Source organism: Gossypium arboreum, chromosome 6 (assembly GCF_025698485.1).
Source record: "Gossypium arboreum isolate Shixiya-1 chromosome 6, ASM2569848v2, whole genome shotgun sequence".
In the NCBI taxonomy this organism is placed as follows: Eukaryota; Viridiplantae; Streptophyta; class Magnoliopsida; order Malvales; family Malvaceae; genus Gossypium; species Gossypium arboreum.
The window spans coordinates 121,653,773-121,667,541 of record NC_069075.1 but is presented as its reverse complement, the minus strand read 5'-3'; the positions used below and the strand labels follow the sequence as shown (position 1 = coordinate 121,667,541).

The following is a 13,769-nucleotide window of genomic DNA, read 5'->3' as shown; positions in this document are numbered from 1 at the left end:
CGAAAACCCTAATTTAGCACCTCAACCTATGGCTCAGACAATTCGGCAACTGGCTGAAGTACAGACAGAGCAACCACCACTATGCATCGCGTATCCTACAATGGATACTGATTTTGAAATAAAATCAGGCTTGATCCAGCTACTTCCAACTTCTCGAGGGTTACAGAACGAAAATCCCCACAAGCATTTGAAAGAATTCCATATGGTTTGCCTTAGTATGAAACCTCAAGGGGTAACTGAGGATCAAATTAAATTGCGCGCTTTCCCTTTTTCCCTAGCAGATTCAGCGAGGGAATGGTTATTTTATTTACCTCCTGGATCCATTACAACTTGGGCTGATCTATCTCACTTATTTCTTAACAGGTTTTTCCCAGCGTCGCGTGTAGCCGAGTTAAGAAGAGAAATCATGGGAATAAGGTAAAATGACACAGAGTCTCTATACGACTACTGGGAGCGATTTAAGAAGTTGTGTGCAAGTTGCCTACAACACGGTATAATGGAACAGTCTTTGCTTCAGTACTTTTATAAAGGCCTAAAACCCATGAAGATGAATATGGTAGACGCCGCGAGTGGAGGAGCGTTGGTTAATATGACTCCACAACAAGCAAGAGACTTAATCTCCACGATGGCTGCAAATTCTCAGCAATTCTGAGCCAACCCTAAACCCCCTAGAAGGGTTCACCAGCTAAGTAATTCGACCTTAGAAGATAAAGTTGATAGGATTGCTAATATTCTGAATTCTCTTGTTGCAAAAAAAGTAAAGACAGCTGGAGTATGCGGAATATGTGCTACCCCTGAACATACAACTGATGCATGTCCCAGTTTGAATGATGATACTGTGGCTCATTTAGATGCAGTGGGAAATTTTCCTGGGCCACCAAAAGGCGATACGACCCTTACGCAAATACCTACAACCCAGGATGGAGGGACCAGCCTAACTTAAGTTATGGGGCCAATCCACGATATAACCAGCCATACCAAAATCGGGTTCCACAGTAGCCACAAGATTTAGGTAATTCTCTAGAAACATTGGTCAATAAATTAGCGGCTAATATGCTTGATTTTCAACAGAAAACCAAGGCATCTATAAGAGAATTGACCATATCAATTGATAAATTAAACTCACAAGGGAAGCTGCCGTTACAAACAGAACCTAATCCAATACAACACGCAAATGCAGTGACGTTGCGAAGTGGAAAGGTAATGGAACCAATTCCTGGCAGAAATCTTGGCCAAGAAATTGCCCAGGAAAAACCCGAAAATGACGAACAAGTCTGAGCGAAACCCCCACTGCCGAAAATCCAACCTCCATTCCTAGGACGATTAAATCAGTGTCGAAAAAGTAAGGAAGACAAGGAGATCCTCGAAACATTTAGGAATGTCGAGATCAATTTACCACTGTTAGATGCCATCAGACAGATTTCGCGGTATGCCAAGTTCCTCAAAGAGCTTTGCACCAACAAACGAAAATTAACAGGTAATGAAAAGGTAAGTGGTGGTGAGAATGTATCTGCAGTGTTACAGCGGAAAATGCCAGCGAAATGTAAACATAGGGGCATGTTTGCAATACCTTGAAAAATAGGGCATTTAGGAATTAAGAAGGCTATGTGTGATTTAGGGGCCTCCATAAATGTTATGCCTTATTCTATTTATGAATCACTTAACGCGAGTTTTTTGACAAAGATAGGTGTTATCATTCAGTTGGCAGATAGGTTCATTGTGCATCCCGAAGGAGTCCTCGAGGACGTATTAGTCAAAGTTAATGGGCTTATCTTCCCTACAGATTTCTATATGATAAAAATGAAGGAGGATAATGCTCCTGGGTCTTCAGACATCTTGTTGGGGTGACCTTTCCTTAGTACTGCGAATACTAAGATTGACGTACGAAGCGGAACCCTCACGATAGAGTTTGACGGGGAGATTGTGAAGTTTAACGTTTATGGCACTATTAGTCACCCAAGTGAAGTCTTGGACGTAAACCGTGTCGACATAATTGACTCATCAGTAGAAAAAACTTTTGAGTCATCTTATGGAGATAAATCTAAAATGATGTTTGATGATTTTGAATTTGTTAATAAATTATTGGCTCCTATGAATACTAAACTTCTACCTTCTGTTGTGCAGGCACTAGATCTGAAATTAAAACCACTTCCCAAACATCTCAAATGTACATTTTTGGAGAATGATGAGACCATTGCCGACTTAAAAGGGATCAACCCCTTGGAGGAAATTACGGAACCAAAGAAAGAGGCGCAAGGACGATTAAACCCAAATATGGTGGACATGATAAAAAAATGAGAATTTCCAAGCCCATACGAACGAAAGAATTCAGCTGGAACAGCCCCAATACTAGTTGAGGCGTCAAGCTAGCGACGTTAAACAAGCGCTTGTTGGGAGGCAACCCAATTTTTATTTTTATTTTATTTTATTTTTTATTTTATTTTATTTTATCTTTTTATTTTATTATTTATTATTTCAGATATTAATAAAATTATCTTCTTCTAGGTAAACCGAAATGAAGATAGGAAGAAAGGAGAAACGACAAATCTGCATCCAAACAGCCCCTACTCTACACTTTTGGCCAGCAACTAGTGGTTCTCATTGCTATCATACATGAACGACAGTAATTACATGGGGAGTTCCTCTACACCTTTTTCTCCTATTTTATTTATTCCACATCGAGGACTATGTGTTTTAAGTAGAGGGGAGGCATTCCTTATTATTTTGTCATTTTAGCTGTTGATTTGGTTGTTGCTGCCCATATAATTTTTTTAAGCATATTTTGCCTCTTTTCTTGCCCAAGAATTTGACCACGACTTGCCTACTATTTTGACCCACATGCATGAGTCTTATCTATTAAGCTAATTATGATTTTGCTTGATAGATTTCATCTCCACTGTTTTATTTCTTTTAGTTTAAATAATTATCATTAATGAAGTTAACCCTATCTTGATTTTGGTAAATTTGATTAAGCCTAAATACAAGAGGACACTTAATATAATTGCATGCTTAAAATATTTTCATGACTATTAAGGTGGTTACTGAAACTTATTTCTGACACTTGATTGTTTTTCCTAAGTCCACAAAAATTAAAATTTCGTTTAATAATAATAATGTTTCTGTGGTTATGAGTGCAGCTTAAGGCGTGACTAGCTGAGTAACCGGGGTAGGGTGCTTAGGTTGCCATCCTATTTCGCGTCAAAAGGTTGTGTGACGTGTTAGGTAAAACTTCGCTAACCGGAATTAATTTCTAAGAATGTGTTGGGCTGAGTAACCGGGGTGAGGTGCTTGGCTGTCATCTCTCTTCGCGTCAAAAGGTTCGATATGTTTTTAAAAATAAAAAAATTGGAGTATGTTGGGCTGAGTAACCAGGGTGGGGTGCTTGGCTGTTATCTCTCTTCACGTCAAAAGGTTCAATATATTCCTAAGTAAAAATAAATAAATTAAATCAAAATTCTATAAAAAAAAAGAAAAAAAAGTCATATTAATAAAATCTGAGGACTAAAGGTAAAAACGAATAGGGTGTCTTGATAGGTTTGGTAAATTACCTAATTTTCATGAAATAATCCAAGTCGATCTTAATTTTATGTGTGTTAATTGGAACACTTTTTTAATTTTACTTAAATCAGGCTAAAGGTTCTCTTTATTTTTCGTATGCATTTTCACTAATTTTTATAAAACTTTGGAGTAGTATTTCTTTCATGGCATGATTTAATTTGCACAGTGGACAGGAACCATACTTGAGGGCAAGCATGGGCTAAGTAGGGGGGAATTTGATAATGCTCTAGAATAACGTATTTTTATGTATTAATCATGTGTTTATTCTGGGCTTGATCCTACTAATTTGAGCTATTTATGTCTTTTTATCGATTAGGGACTGAATTGGAGGCAAAAGCAAAATTAAGGGACAAAAGTGCGAATTTGGAGACACAATGGGCTGATATGAGACGCAGGATAAAGATTGTGCCAAAAGCATGGAAGACACAAGGACTAAAAACGCAAAAAGAAGATATTTTATTTTATAAGACTCCATTTTATTAGGATAATTAATATTAAGATAATTATTAGGATTATTTAATTTTAGAAGTTTATTTTAATTATCTTTAATTAATTGTATTTATCTTTTTAGAATTTAAGTTAAATTAGACTATCTCCTTAGCACTATAAATAAGGGGTGAGGTGACTCTATTGGGTGTTCATCTTTTTCTATAAACACTCTCCCCTTGAAAGTCTAGGCTTTTGTTTCTTCATATTTTCTTTCAATAAAATTCCCTTTTCCATTTTTATATTTATTTTCTTGTCCACCATTATCATGAGCCACTAAAACCTATCTAGCCGAAAGTTGTCAATATTCCCCAAAAATGGTTCTTGAGGCCTAGAATCTGTACTTAGCCTTCTCGCCAAGTATTCATCGTTTTTCCGCACTACGGGCTGACGCTTTCGTCCATGGCCCTTAAGAAGTAAGCTTTTCAGCATATGCAAAGGCGACCGCTTTGTATGTTTTGGAAGGATTGCATAAGCGTCCTCTTCCACTATAACTGGCTTACTTGAGTTGAGAAGGGTCATTTAAAAGCCAAGGATCGAACCCAAGGCGGAATGAGACAACCGGAGACTGGAATCTACCAATAAGAATTTCTTTTCCTTTAACTCTCTTTATTATTTTTATTATTTTTGTAATCACAATTTCAGTCAACTTTAGATTCTGTTTTTCATTCTTTTCCAAATCAAATCTTTAATTCTGTTTTTTTTCGGCCACGTAGGTTTTCTTGGGCACGATTCTGCCCAGAATTTTAAGAAACAAGCATTCGTATAATCCGATCCCTGAGGATTCGACCCTACTTCCCCTTTACTGTTCTTTTTCATTATTTTACAGGGAATAGGATATTTTTGGTGCTCTCAACGACAGCATCATCCACTTGGAGGTTTTGAACAGCAGGTGTCACATCTGTTTAATTCTTTGAATTTACATTCCATGCAAACTAGATCAAAGAGTGGAATATTCAAGCCTAATATATTCTCATTAGTCTTAACTAAGGGGGAACCAATGTCTGTTGATGAAGGAGTATGATGCATTGATCAGAAACCAAACTTGGGAGTTGATGCCTTTACTTAAAGGTCGTAGGGCAGTCAATTGTAAGTAGATTTTTAAACTAAAAAGGAATGTTGATGGCTCGGTGGCTAGGTACAAGGGCAGACTAGTGGTTAAAGGTTATTTGCAAGAAGCATGTATTGATTTTCATGAGACCTTCAGCACTGTGGTTAAACTAACAAAAATTAGGGTGGTCCTTGCCCTTGCTGTCTCGATGGAGTGGTCCCTCAAAAAAGTGGACATCAATAATGTATTTCTAAATGGTGATCTACATGAAGAAATTTACACGGTGCAACCACCAGGCTTTGAGCAGAAAGGAATTTATGGAAAGTAGTTGGTGTGCAAGTTAAAAAAAGCTTTATATGGTGTCAAGCAAGCTCCTTGAGCCTAGTTCTATAAACTAAAAGATTATCTTGCAACTACTAAGTTTGAGGATTCAAAGTTTGATACTTCTCTTTTTATTCGACAAGAGGGTTTTACACTTCTTTATGTTTTGGTATACATGGATAACATTATTGTTACTGGAAATGGCTCACATGTAATAGTTCAGTTTGTTAAGGAGCTCGACATTTAGTTCTATTTGAAGGGCTTAGGGAGGTTAAGTTACTTCTTGGGCATTGAGGTTACTTATAATCCAAATGGTCTATTTTTCAATTAGAGGAAATATATTCTTGATCTGCTTCGAAAGGCATCCATGGACAAGTCCAAAGGATCCCCCACACCTATGGTGACTACATGTAATTTGTCAGCTTAGGTCAGAACTCCTATTGAAGATGAGTCCCTGTACAAGAGTATAGTAGGTATATTACAATATGTTGTGATCACAAGTCCAGACATTGTATTTTCCTGTGAATAAAGTGTGTTAATTCATGCACAAACCATTGGATCCTCATTTTAAAGCCTTTAAAAGGATCTTGTGCTATTTACAGGATACCTTGGATCATGGGTTGTGTTTCACTCAAGCTTTAAAATTTTTGCTTGAAGGATATTTAGATGCAAATTGTGGTATAGATGTTGTTGAACAAAGGTCTATTTCAGGGTATTGTGTGTTTCTTAGAGGAAATCCAGTTTCATGGAGTTCAAGAAAACAAGAAGTTGTTTTGAGATCTACTGCGGAGGCTGAGTACATAAGCCTAGCATATGTCATAGCTGAAATAATTTGGCACTGTCTTTGTTGTCTGAGTTACATGTACCAGTTAGGAGCAAAGCTTTAGTATGGTATGATAGTTCAACAGCTATTGCAGTTGTAGGGAATCCTGTTTTGCATTCCAAATTTGAGCATGTAGAATAGGATCTGTTCTTTGTCAGGGAGAGAGTTGCAATTGATTCACTTCAGGTTGGTCATGTTCCTTGCCAAGACTAGATTGTTGATATACTCACCAAACCATTATCAGCAGGATTGTTCATGAAATTCAGAAGTTATCTTGAGGTTCTTAGCAGTAGCCATGAAATTAAAAGCAGAGAAGATAGTCACCAAGCACTAGGAATGTTATGAGTATTAAACAGCTGAAGTTAGTTGGTTAAGGTAGTTATCTAGTTGTTAGACTAGATTGTTATTTCTAGTATTTCTAGTATGTAAGCATGGCTACATTAAATAGCCAATGAGTGTTCATTTGTACAACGTGTTTTTGAATCATAAATCAAGTGTTTCTTGTTGCTATTCTAACAGAACAGAGGTGAGCATTGAGTGACTGAAAACTCTCCTTTCATGCATGGCAATGTTCTCTTACGTGTTTCTTATTAATGAAGCTTCAAAACTACTATGACGGATGGATGGATCTTATGAATAAAACATGGATCGAGGAGGATCAATAATTTATGTTACAAGACTTCATCATGTTATCGGTGACTGATTTCAAGGGGCAGTAGGCAGGTCTAGAGATGTTCTATATTAATTTAAAGGAATTTGTGAGTTCAGGTAATTATACATGGTGATTCCTAGTACTAAGGAAACAAATAAACCATTTTTAAAACTTGAAATTAAATTTTTAACCCCAAAATTTAATTATACTCTTCTTGTAAACAGAAAAAAAATAAAAAAAGAGAACACTTAAATTAATGGGAAAAAGACATTGTTAGCTGGAAAAGGAAGGTGTCAAGGAATAGAGAGAGAATATGGAGGGAAAAAGAGGTGGCAAAGTCAGTATGTGGGAACTTGAACCTTGGCTCAACTAGGCGCATGCAGTAGCGACAATCACACCAACTTGATATATATACCTATGGAATTTCTCAAACTCCACTTTATATTGCAGCTAAGCTAAGCTTTTACTGGCGTTTAGTATTGCTGTTAAGCCCTAAGTAAACCCCGAAAAAAAAAACCATCAATCTTCTGGAAGCTACGCAGTTACCAAATGAAGGTAAGAAAATAAACGAATTAAGAGAGTCGATTTCATTGGTTAGCATTTGTATTTTCGCTAACATGTGTATTATATATCTTAATGTTTGGTTGCAGATGTTCAGCTGGGTTCAAAAAAAGCTCACTAGCAAGAAATCCAACATTATTCCAGATAATAGTAAGTACTACTGTTCTTTCATTTGATTGCATGTTTGATCTTCAGACATGTTTTGTCTCTAACAATAAGACGGTATAATTTCTGTCTAATGATCATTTTTTTTAGTTTTCTAATCTTGGTTGCTGATCATCATCATCTTCTAGATCATACAAAACAGCCTTGCAAAGAAGAGTTCAATGACTGGCCTCATGGACTGCTTGCGATTGGAACTTTGGGAAATAAGATAAAACAAGAAGCAGATCAGAAGGCAAATCTACACCAAAGTGTCCCCTCTACACAAGATCATGTCAATTATCTACATGGTCTGACGGTTGAAGAAGTAGGGAAACTTCAAAAAGAGTTGAACTTAATATTTCAAGAACATGGACCGACATCACCAGCTAATCTGGAAGGCCCTAGTATTCCATTTGATAGATTTCTGGATGCCGACTCGAGCACGGTCGAAGATGAAGAAAGGGTTTGCAGTGGATGCTCCGATGGTTCGAATTCAAACAACAGAAAAGATGATCACCATCTCCAGTATCGTAACAGCAGTTTGGTTCAGACTAGAGGGAAAGATATGTGCTCGGATAACTCAAAGGCTGCAATAGGGAAAAAATCATTATCATTTCTTTTGAAGAAGATGTTTGTTTGTAGAAGTGGATTTTCACCCGCCCCAATTAGTTTAAGGGATCCAGCAGTCATGGAATCAGGAATGGAGAAGGTACTTAATACTGATACATTGATTAATACATTGAATACTACAAATTAAGTATATACTAAAGTGAGTGAATTGAGTCTTTGGGTTCATCACTTCATCTTTTGAGTTTTCAGATGCTGAAGGCCATACTTCACAAGAAGATATATCCTCAAAATTATAGCATCAAACTGTCTACTAAGAAATCCTTAGAGAGCTGTACCCATATCTCCAACACTGCCAATGGGGATGAAAAGATAGAAAAGGCAGATGATGGAAGTAAATGGGTGAAAACAGATTCTGAATGTAAGTTCTAAATGCATGAACAATTCAAATCATATAATTTGCAATTACTTAAGGTTTTAACTTGAATTGTTTCTTAATCGCAGATATTGTTTTGGAAATATAAATTTTTGCTTGGATATGCTATGGAGATGCATTGTATTCTTTTGGATGCACACACTTTCTTTCATCAGTTGGGAAAAAAGAAGACAGCATTAATTAATAAGCAGAACCGATTACTACAAGGATCAATGAGAAATAACAATATGATCCAATAGTTTATTTGCATCATATTATTAATTTTCAGATTGCAAGCTTCTCTTTTAAAGCCTTGAAGGGAAGGGAAGGGAAGAGAAGAAAATAGTCATAGCCATAGCTATACTTACGAGAATCCAAGTTCTCAGTGTTGCATTTTCAAGATACTCCCTTTTAATTTTAATACTAATTTTAAATTTTAATCTTGGTTTTTTGAGATGATAATTGAGAGATCTGTAATTTTTAACTTATTTATCATCTTTTCTGCAAAATGTACAATTTGAGAGATATAAATGCACAACTCTCATTATTATATCATATATACCCTATAAATATAAATTCCCGTTGCGAGGTTTGGTTTTTAATAATTTAATATATATTTTTAATTAATTACTTTTTACATAGAAAAAATCTTATATATTAAAATTTTATAATTTTAAATTTTATGTCAGAGTTATAAATAATAACATTTAAATTTAAAGAATTATAATACTTATTTTGTTGAATTATAATTTATCCTCAAGACTAATTACATCAGATTTTACAAAATAAGTATTTAAGATCTAAACCATCATCAAGTTCATGAAATCTAATAAAAACAATTTAACTTAGATTAAGGTAATCAACATTTTTGACACCCGATAATAACAGGCCACATTATATTATTTTAGAGTATATAATAATATAATACATTAAGAGACAATAAATTAACTCTATTACTTTTATTTAACTCTAATAAACAAACAAATAAATAAAATTAAATATTTAAAGGATTCGCCTACCCTCATAACTCGTAAGTCCAAGAGGACTTGCAACTAAATTTCAACTTTATATTTTGTAATTTATTTTCATATTGAGATTTAATAAAAAGTTTAACTTAGGTTAATATGAACTTAAAAAGTAACCGTTTAATTATTAAGTAATAACATGTCACATCATTTTTTAGGCTGTATGAATAATATAATATTTCAAGCAACACCAAATTAATTCTCGTTACTATCTTTTAATTTTAATACACAAATAAACAATGTAACAATCCGATTTAGACTCTAGTAAGAACAATGGTTTCAGAACCACAAATCCGAGGTCAGAAAAAAATTTTTAATATTATTTTCCGTGTTTACAGCATGATATGTGATATATGTGAAAATTTCGTGCGAAAATTTTATCGTTTGTGTGCTCGATTTTGCAAAAAGGACTAAATCGTAGAAAATGTAAAAGTTGTATTCTATATGTTAAAAGTGCCAAATGGTTATGGCTTATTAAAGGGAGGTCCTTATTTTGTAATTAGACCATTGATAGTGGAATTTGACAAAAATGACCATTAAATGAATGATTTTAAATGGTTATAAATAACGTTAATATGGTAAATAGATTATTAATGTTATATTAAATAAAACTAAAGCCAAAATTAATCCATTACATCTTCTTTACACCGAAAATCAAAAGAAAAGAAAGCTATTAAAGCATTTTAGGATTCGGCTCTCATTGTCTTTGATTAAAGTATGTATTGAGCTCGGTTTTTGATCGGGCTTTTTTCAAATGTGGATCTTTAGATCATTTTATCCGTGATTGTCAGAAACACAAAAATTGACACACTTTTTCATACCCTTTTTAACTTAAATTCATGCGAATTCGATTAAATTCTTGTCGAAAAATAATTAATTTTTATAAAATAATTAAAGTGCACTTAAAATATGAACATGTTGAAATTTAGTTAATTTTATAATTATTTTTGATGAATTTTGGTTATTTTCGACAGATTTGCACAAAGGGCGAAAAATGGCTCAGTAGACACTGCCAGAAGCACAAAACTGAGAAGCAATTTGAAGTATCGAGGTGAATTAATTTCCAGCCTAAGACAGTCCAATTATGTGTATTAATTCATAATATAATTAACTTTTATTTATACCCAATTTACTTTAGGCTAAATAAATTATTATTAATTAATTATGAAAAAAGTGGTCCAGTTGAACCGAACAGATTGAATTGAACCGGCCAAGGATTGGGTAGCCCAAAACCGTCCATATGCTGATCAAAATCAGCTTATTAGCTGATTAATTAAGCTTGCAAAGGGGCCCTTGAAGACTTGTCAAAGTTGCATTCAAGCCCCTCCACAATCGGTGGCTTTATGGATTTGCCCCAAGCCATGTTTAGCAAAGTTGAAGCCATCAACTTTGCCACATAGATGGTCGGCCAAGGGGTGGCTCTTTGGCTGCTATTTTTAGCAAATTTTAGCTGTCATATTCAGCTATAAAAACCTCCCTTGGCTGATCATTCAAAGCACACCTCAATTCATTCACATATCTTCTCTCATCTCTCACTTTCTCCTCTCATTTTTCAATTGCAAGTCCCTTGCTCTTGTGCCGATTTCTCCCCTTGGGAAAGGGTTATTCTTCAGCCATTTTGTAGCAACATTGAAGTCTTCATAGCAGCCTTGATCAGCGAGGACAACAAAGAACAAAGACGGAGCAATCTAGTCAAGCCATGGAAAAACACCGGATTTGATTCTTGTTCTCTATCTCTTTAATTTTTATTGTTGTTATGATGAACATATCTATGAATATTTATGTTGTTGGAATGGTTAATTTAATCAGTTTAGGTTGAATTTAATTTGTGTTGGTTTGATTGCTTTTCATATGCTTAAATTATTAAAATTGTGTTTATGCTGTTATAGGCCTCGGTAAAATGCTTGATTAAGTAAAATCATGCCTAAGCTATTCTTGCATTACAATTGTAAGGCAGCTAATAAATTAATTATTTAAACGGATTGAAATTTTAATTAATGGACGCAATACTTAATTAGTGCATGTTTATTCTTCTAAGGTAGCTGAAGGTTAAATTAGCAATGTATCTGGCGATACAGTTGCCTTGTATAACTTTCAAGATTATTGTGATTAAACTGTTTCAAGGTAGGAATACCTTGTTACCTCACATAGTCTTTTATGTGCTTATTAGATTTAATTAATCGGTTGAATTGACATAGGGATATGCAAGAGATTAGTACAATTTAATGAGTATGTATGTGCCATAACATGTTTGCTTATTAAAATCTGTTTAATCATTTTAATTAACATAGGGATATGTTAAGACATGAATGGATTTGTGTAGGTGACTATGTTCATAAGTTAGTAAATTACCGAGTTGCCGTGAATTTATTCGTAACAACATAAGCATGAATTTAATAATTCTAAGTTAAAGAAATGTAATTAAATCAACACAATTATGTCATCTTGATTAAATCATATTTTGAAATCGTGCAATTGAGATTTATTTCTTTAGTTATTTATTTTAAAATCTTATTTTTCTTAATCACCCTTTTTAAAACAAAATATTTTTCTTTACCAAAGTGTTTTAAATTGCATTCATAAATAATCCTTTTCATAGTCCCTGTGGGTACGATAACTCGATATTTACTTGTCACTTTATTACTTGTTGCGATTGTGTACACTTGCAGATTTTCGTCGTTCTAAGTTTTTGGCGACGTTGCCGAGGACTGTTTTAAAAGGTCATTATTTGTGAATTTGTTAATTTTACATTTTGGTTTATTTTTCCTGTTTAATTTTTCTGTGATTATTTCAGGTGTTTATGAGTATTGACCGAATTATTGACCTACTCTCTGTAGACCCTAAGATTGAACGAACTTTTTGACAGCGAAGAAGATAGGCAAATCAGAGAAGGACTAAAGATATGAACTTCGAAAATCTGATCCAAGGAAATTGAGCAAACCCTGCTTAAAATCTTATCCTTATTGCTGATGGTAGGGATAGAGCTTTACGACAGTATGCCATACCAGTATTTAATGATCTTAATTCGGGTATTAGGAGACCCGAAATTATGGCACAACAGTTCGAACTGAAGCCAGTCATGTTCCAGATGCTTCAGACAGTGGGCCAATTCAGTGGAATGCCTACCAAAAATCCTCACCTACACTTAAGACTATTTATGAAGGTGAACAATTCTTTCAAATTAGCTGAAGTACCCGAAGCTACATTATGATTGAAGCTATTCCCATATTCACTGAGAGACAGAGCTCGAGCCTGGTTGAACTTATTTCCACCAAACTCAATTTCCACATGGCAAGAGTTAACAGAAAGATTCCTTATGAAGTATTTCCCGCTAGCAAGAATGCTAAGTTGAGGAACGAGATCACTGCCTTCCAACAAATGAATGATGAGTCCCTGTATGAGGCATGGGAAAGATACAAAGAGTTATTATGAAAGTGCCCTCATCATGGAATCCCACATTGCATCCAACTTGAGATATTTTATAATGGTCTCAATGCTGACACAAGGATGGTAGTGGACGCTTCTGCTAATCGTGCTCTCTTTTCTAAGTCTTATAACGAGGCTTATGAAATCATTAAAAGGATTGCCAGCAACGATTACTAATGGCCAACCAATCAAGCAGTGTTAGGAAGGCGAGTTACTGGAATACATGAAGTAGACGCTCTTACTTCACTCGCATCTTAGGGATCATCAATATCTTTATTGTTAAAAAACCTTACTACTAATGGGTCTAATAGTTTTGCGGCACAGCCACCAACCCAATTTGAAAGTATAGCCTGTGTTTACTGTGGGGAAGGACATTTGTTCGAAGAATGGCCATCAAACCCAGAATCCATGTACTATATAGGTAACCAGAACCAAAATCGAGGAAGGAACGGATTGCAATCCAATTTTTATAACCCATCGTGGCGAAATCACCCCAATTTTTCTTGGAATAACCAAGATGCTGGAACTAGTAACACTTATGCCCAACCTAGACCAACCCAACCGCCTAGTTTTCCCCAACAAGTTCAGAAACCAACCTAAGCTGAACCATCCAATAGTTTAGAAAATCTATTTAAGGCATACATGGCCAAGATGATACCTTAATCTAAAGCCAAGCAACTATATTGAAACACTTGGAAAACCAAATGGGCCAGCTTGCAACTGAACTCAGGAACCGACCA

At 35.0% G+C, this 13,769-nt stretch overlaps 1 protein-coding gene and 1 non-coding gene across 2 annotated transcripts; one reads left to right on the top strand and one right to left on the bottom strand.

Annotated features, from left to right (window-relative positions):
* Window positions 1–7,398: 7,398 nt before the first annotated feature.
* LOC108472620 (protein NEGATIVE GRAVITROPIC RESPONSE OF ROOTS-like) lies at window positions 7,399–9,040 on the top strand. The gene is made up of 5 exons (XM_017774167.2): window positions 7,399–7,446; window positions 7,542–7,602; window positions 7,746–8,305; window positions 8,416–8,584; window positions 8,668–9,040. Exons 1-5 carry the CDS (start codon window positions 7,441–7,443, stop codon window positions 8,685–8,687), a joined length of 816 nt encoding a protein of 271 aa, XP_017629656.1. The 5' UTR covers window positions 7,399–7,440; the 3' UTR covers window positions 8,688–9,040.
* A 3,908-nt stretch (window positions 9,041–12,948) lies between these two features.
* On the bottom strand, window positions 12,949–13,055 carry LOC128294661 (small nucleolar RNA R71). The gene has a single exon (XR_008284969.1). It is a non-coding gene; the product is annotated as a small nucleolar RNA R71 (small nucleolar RNA).
* Between the last annotated feature and the right edge of the window lie 714 nt (window positions 13,056–13,769).

Excerpts from the sequence above, each read along its gene's own strand:
- LOC108472620 (XM_017774167.2), top strand. Across the intron at positions 8,306-8,415 it reads TGGAATCAGGAATGGAGAAG|ATGCTGAAGGCCATACTTCA; the intron begins GTACTTAATACT and ends TTGAGTTTTCAG. Across the intron at positions 8,585-8,667 it reads GGTGAAAACAGATTCTGAAT|ATATTGTTTTGGAAATATAA; the intron begins GTAAGTTCTAAA and ends TCTTAATCGCAG.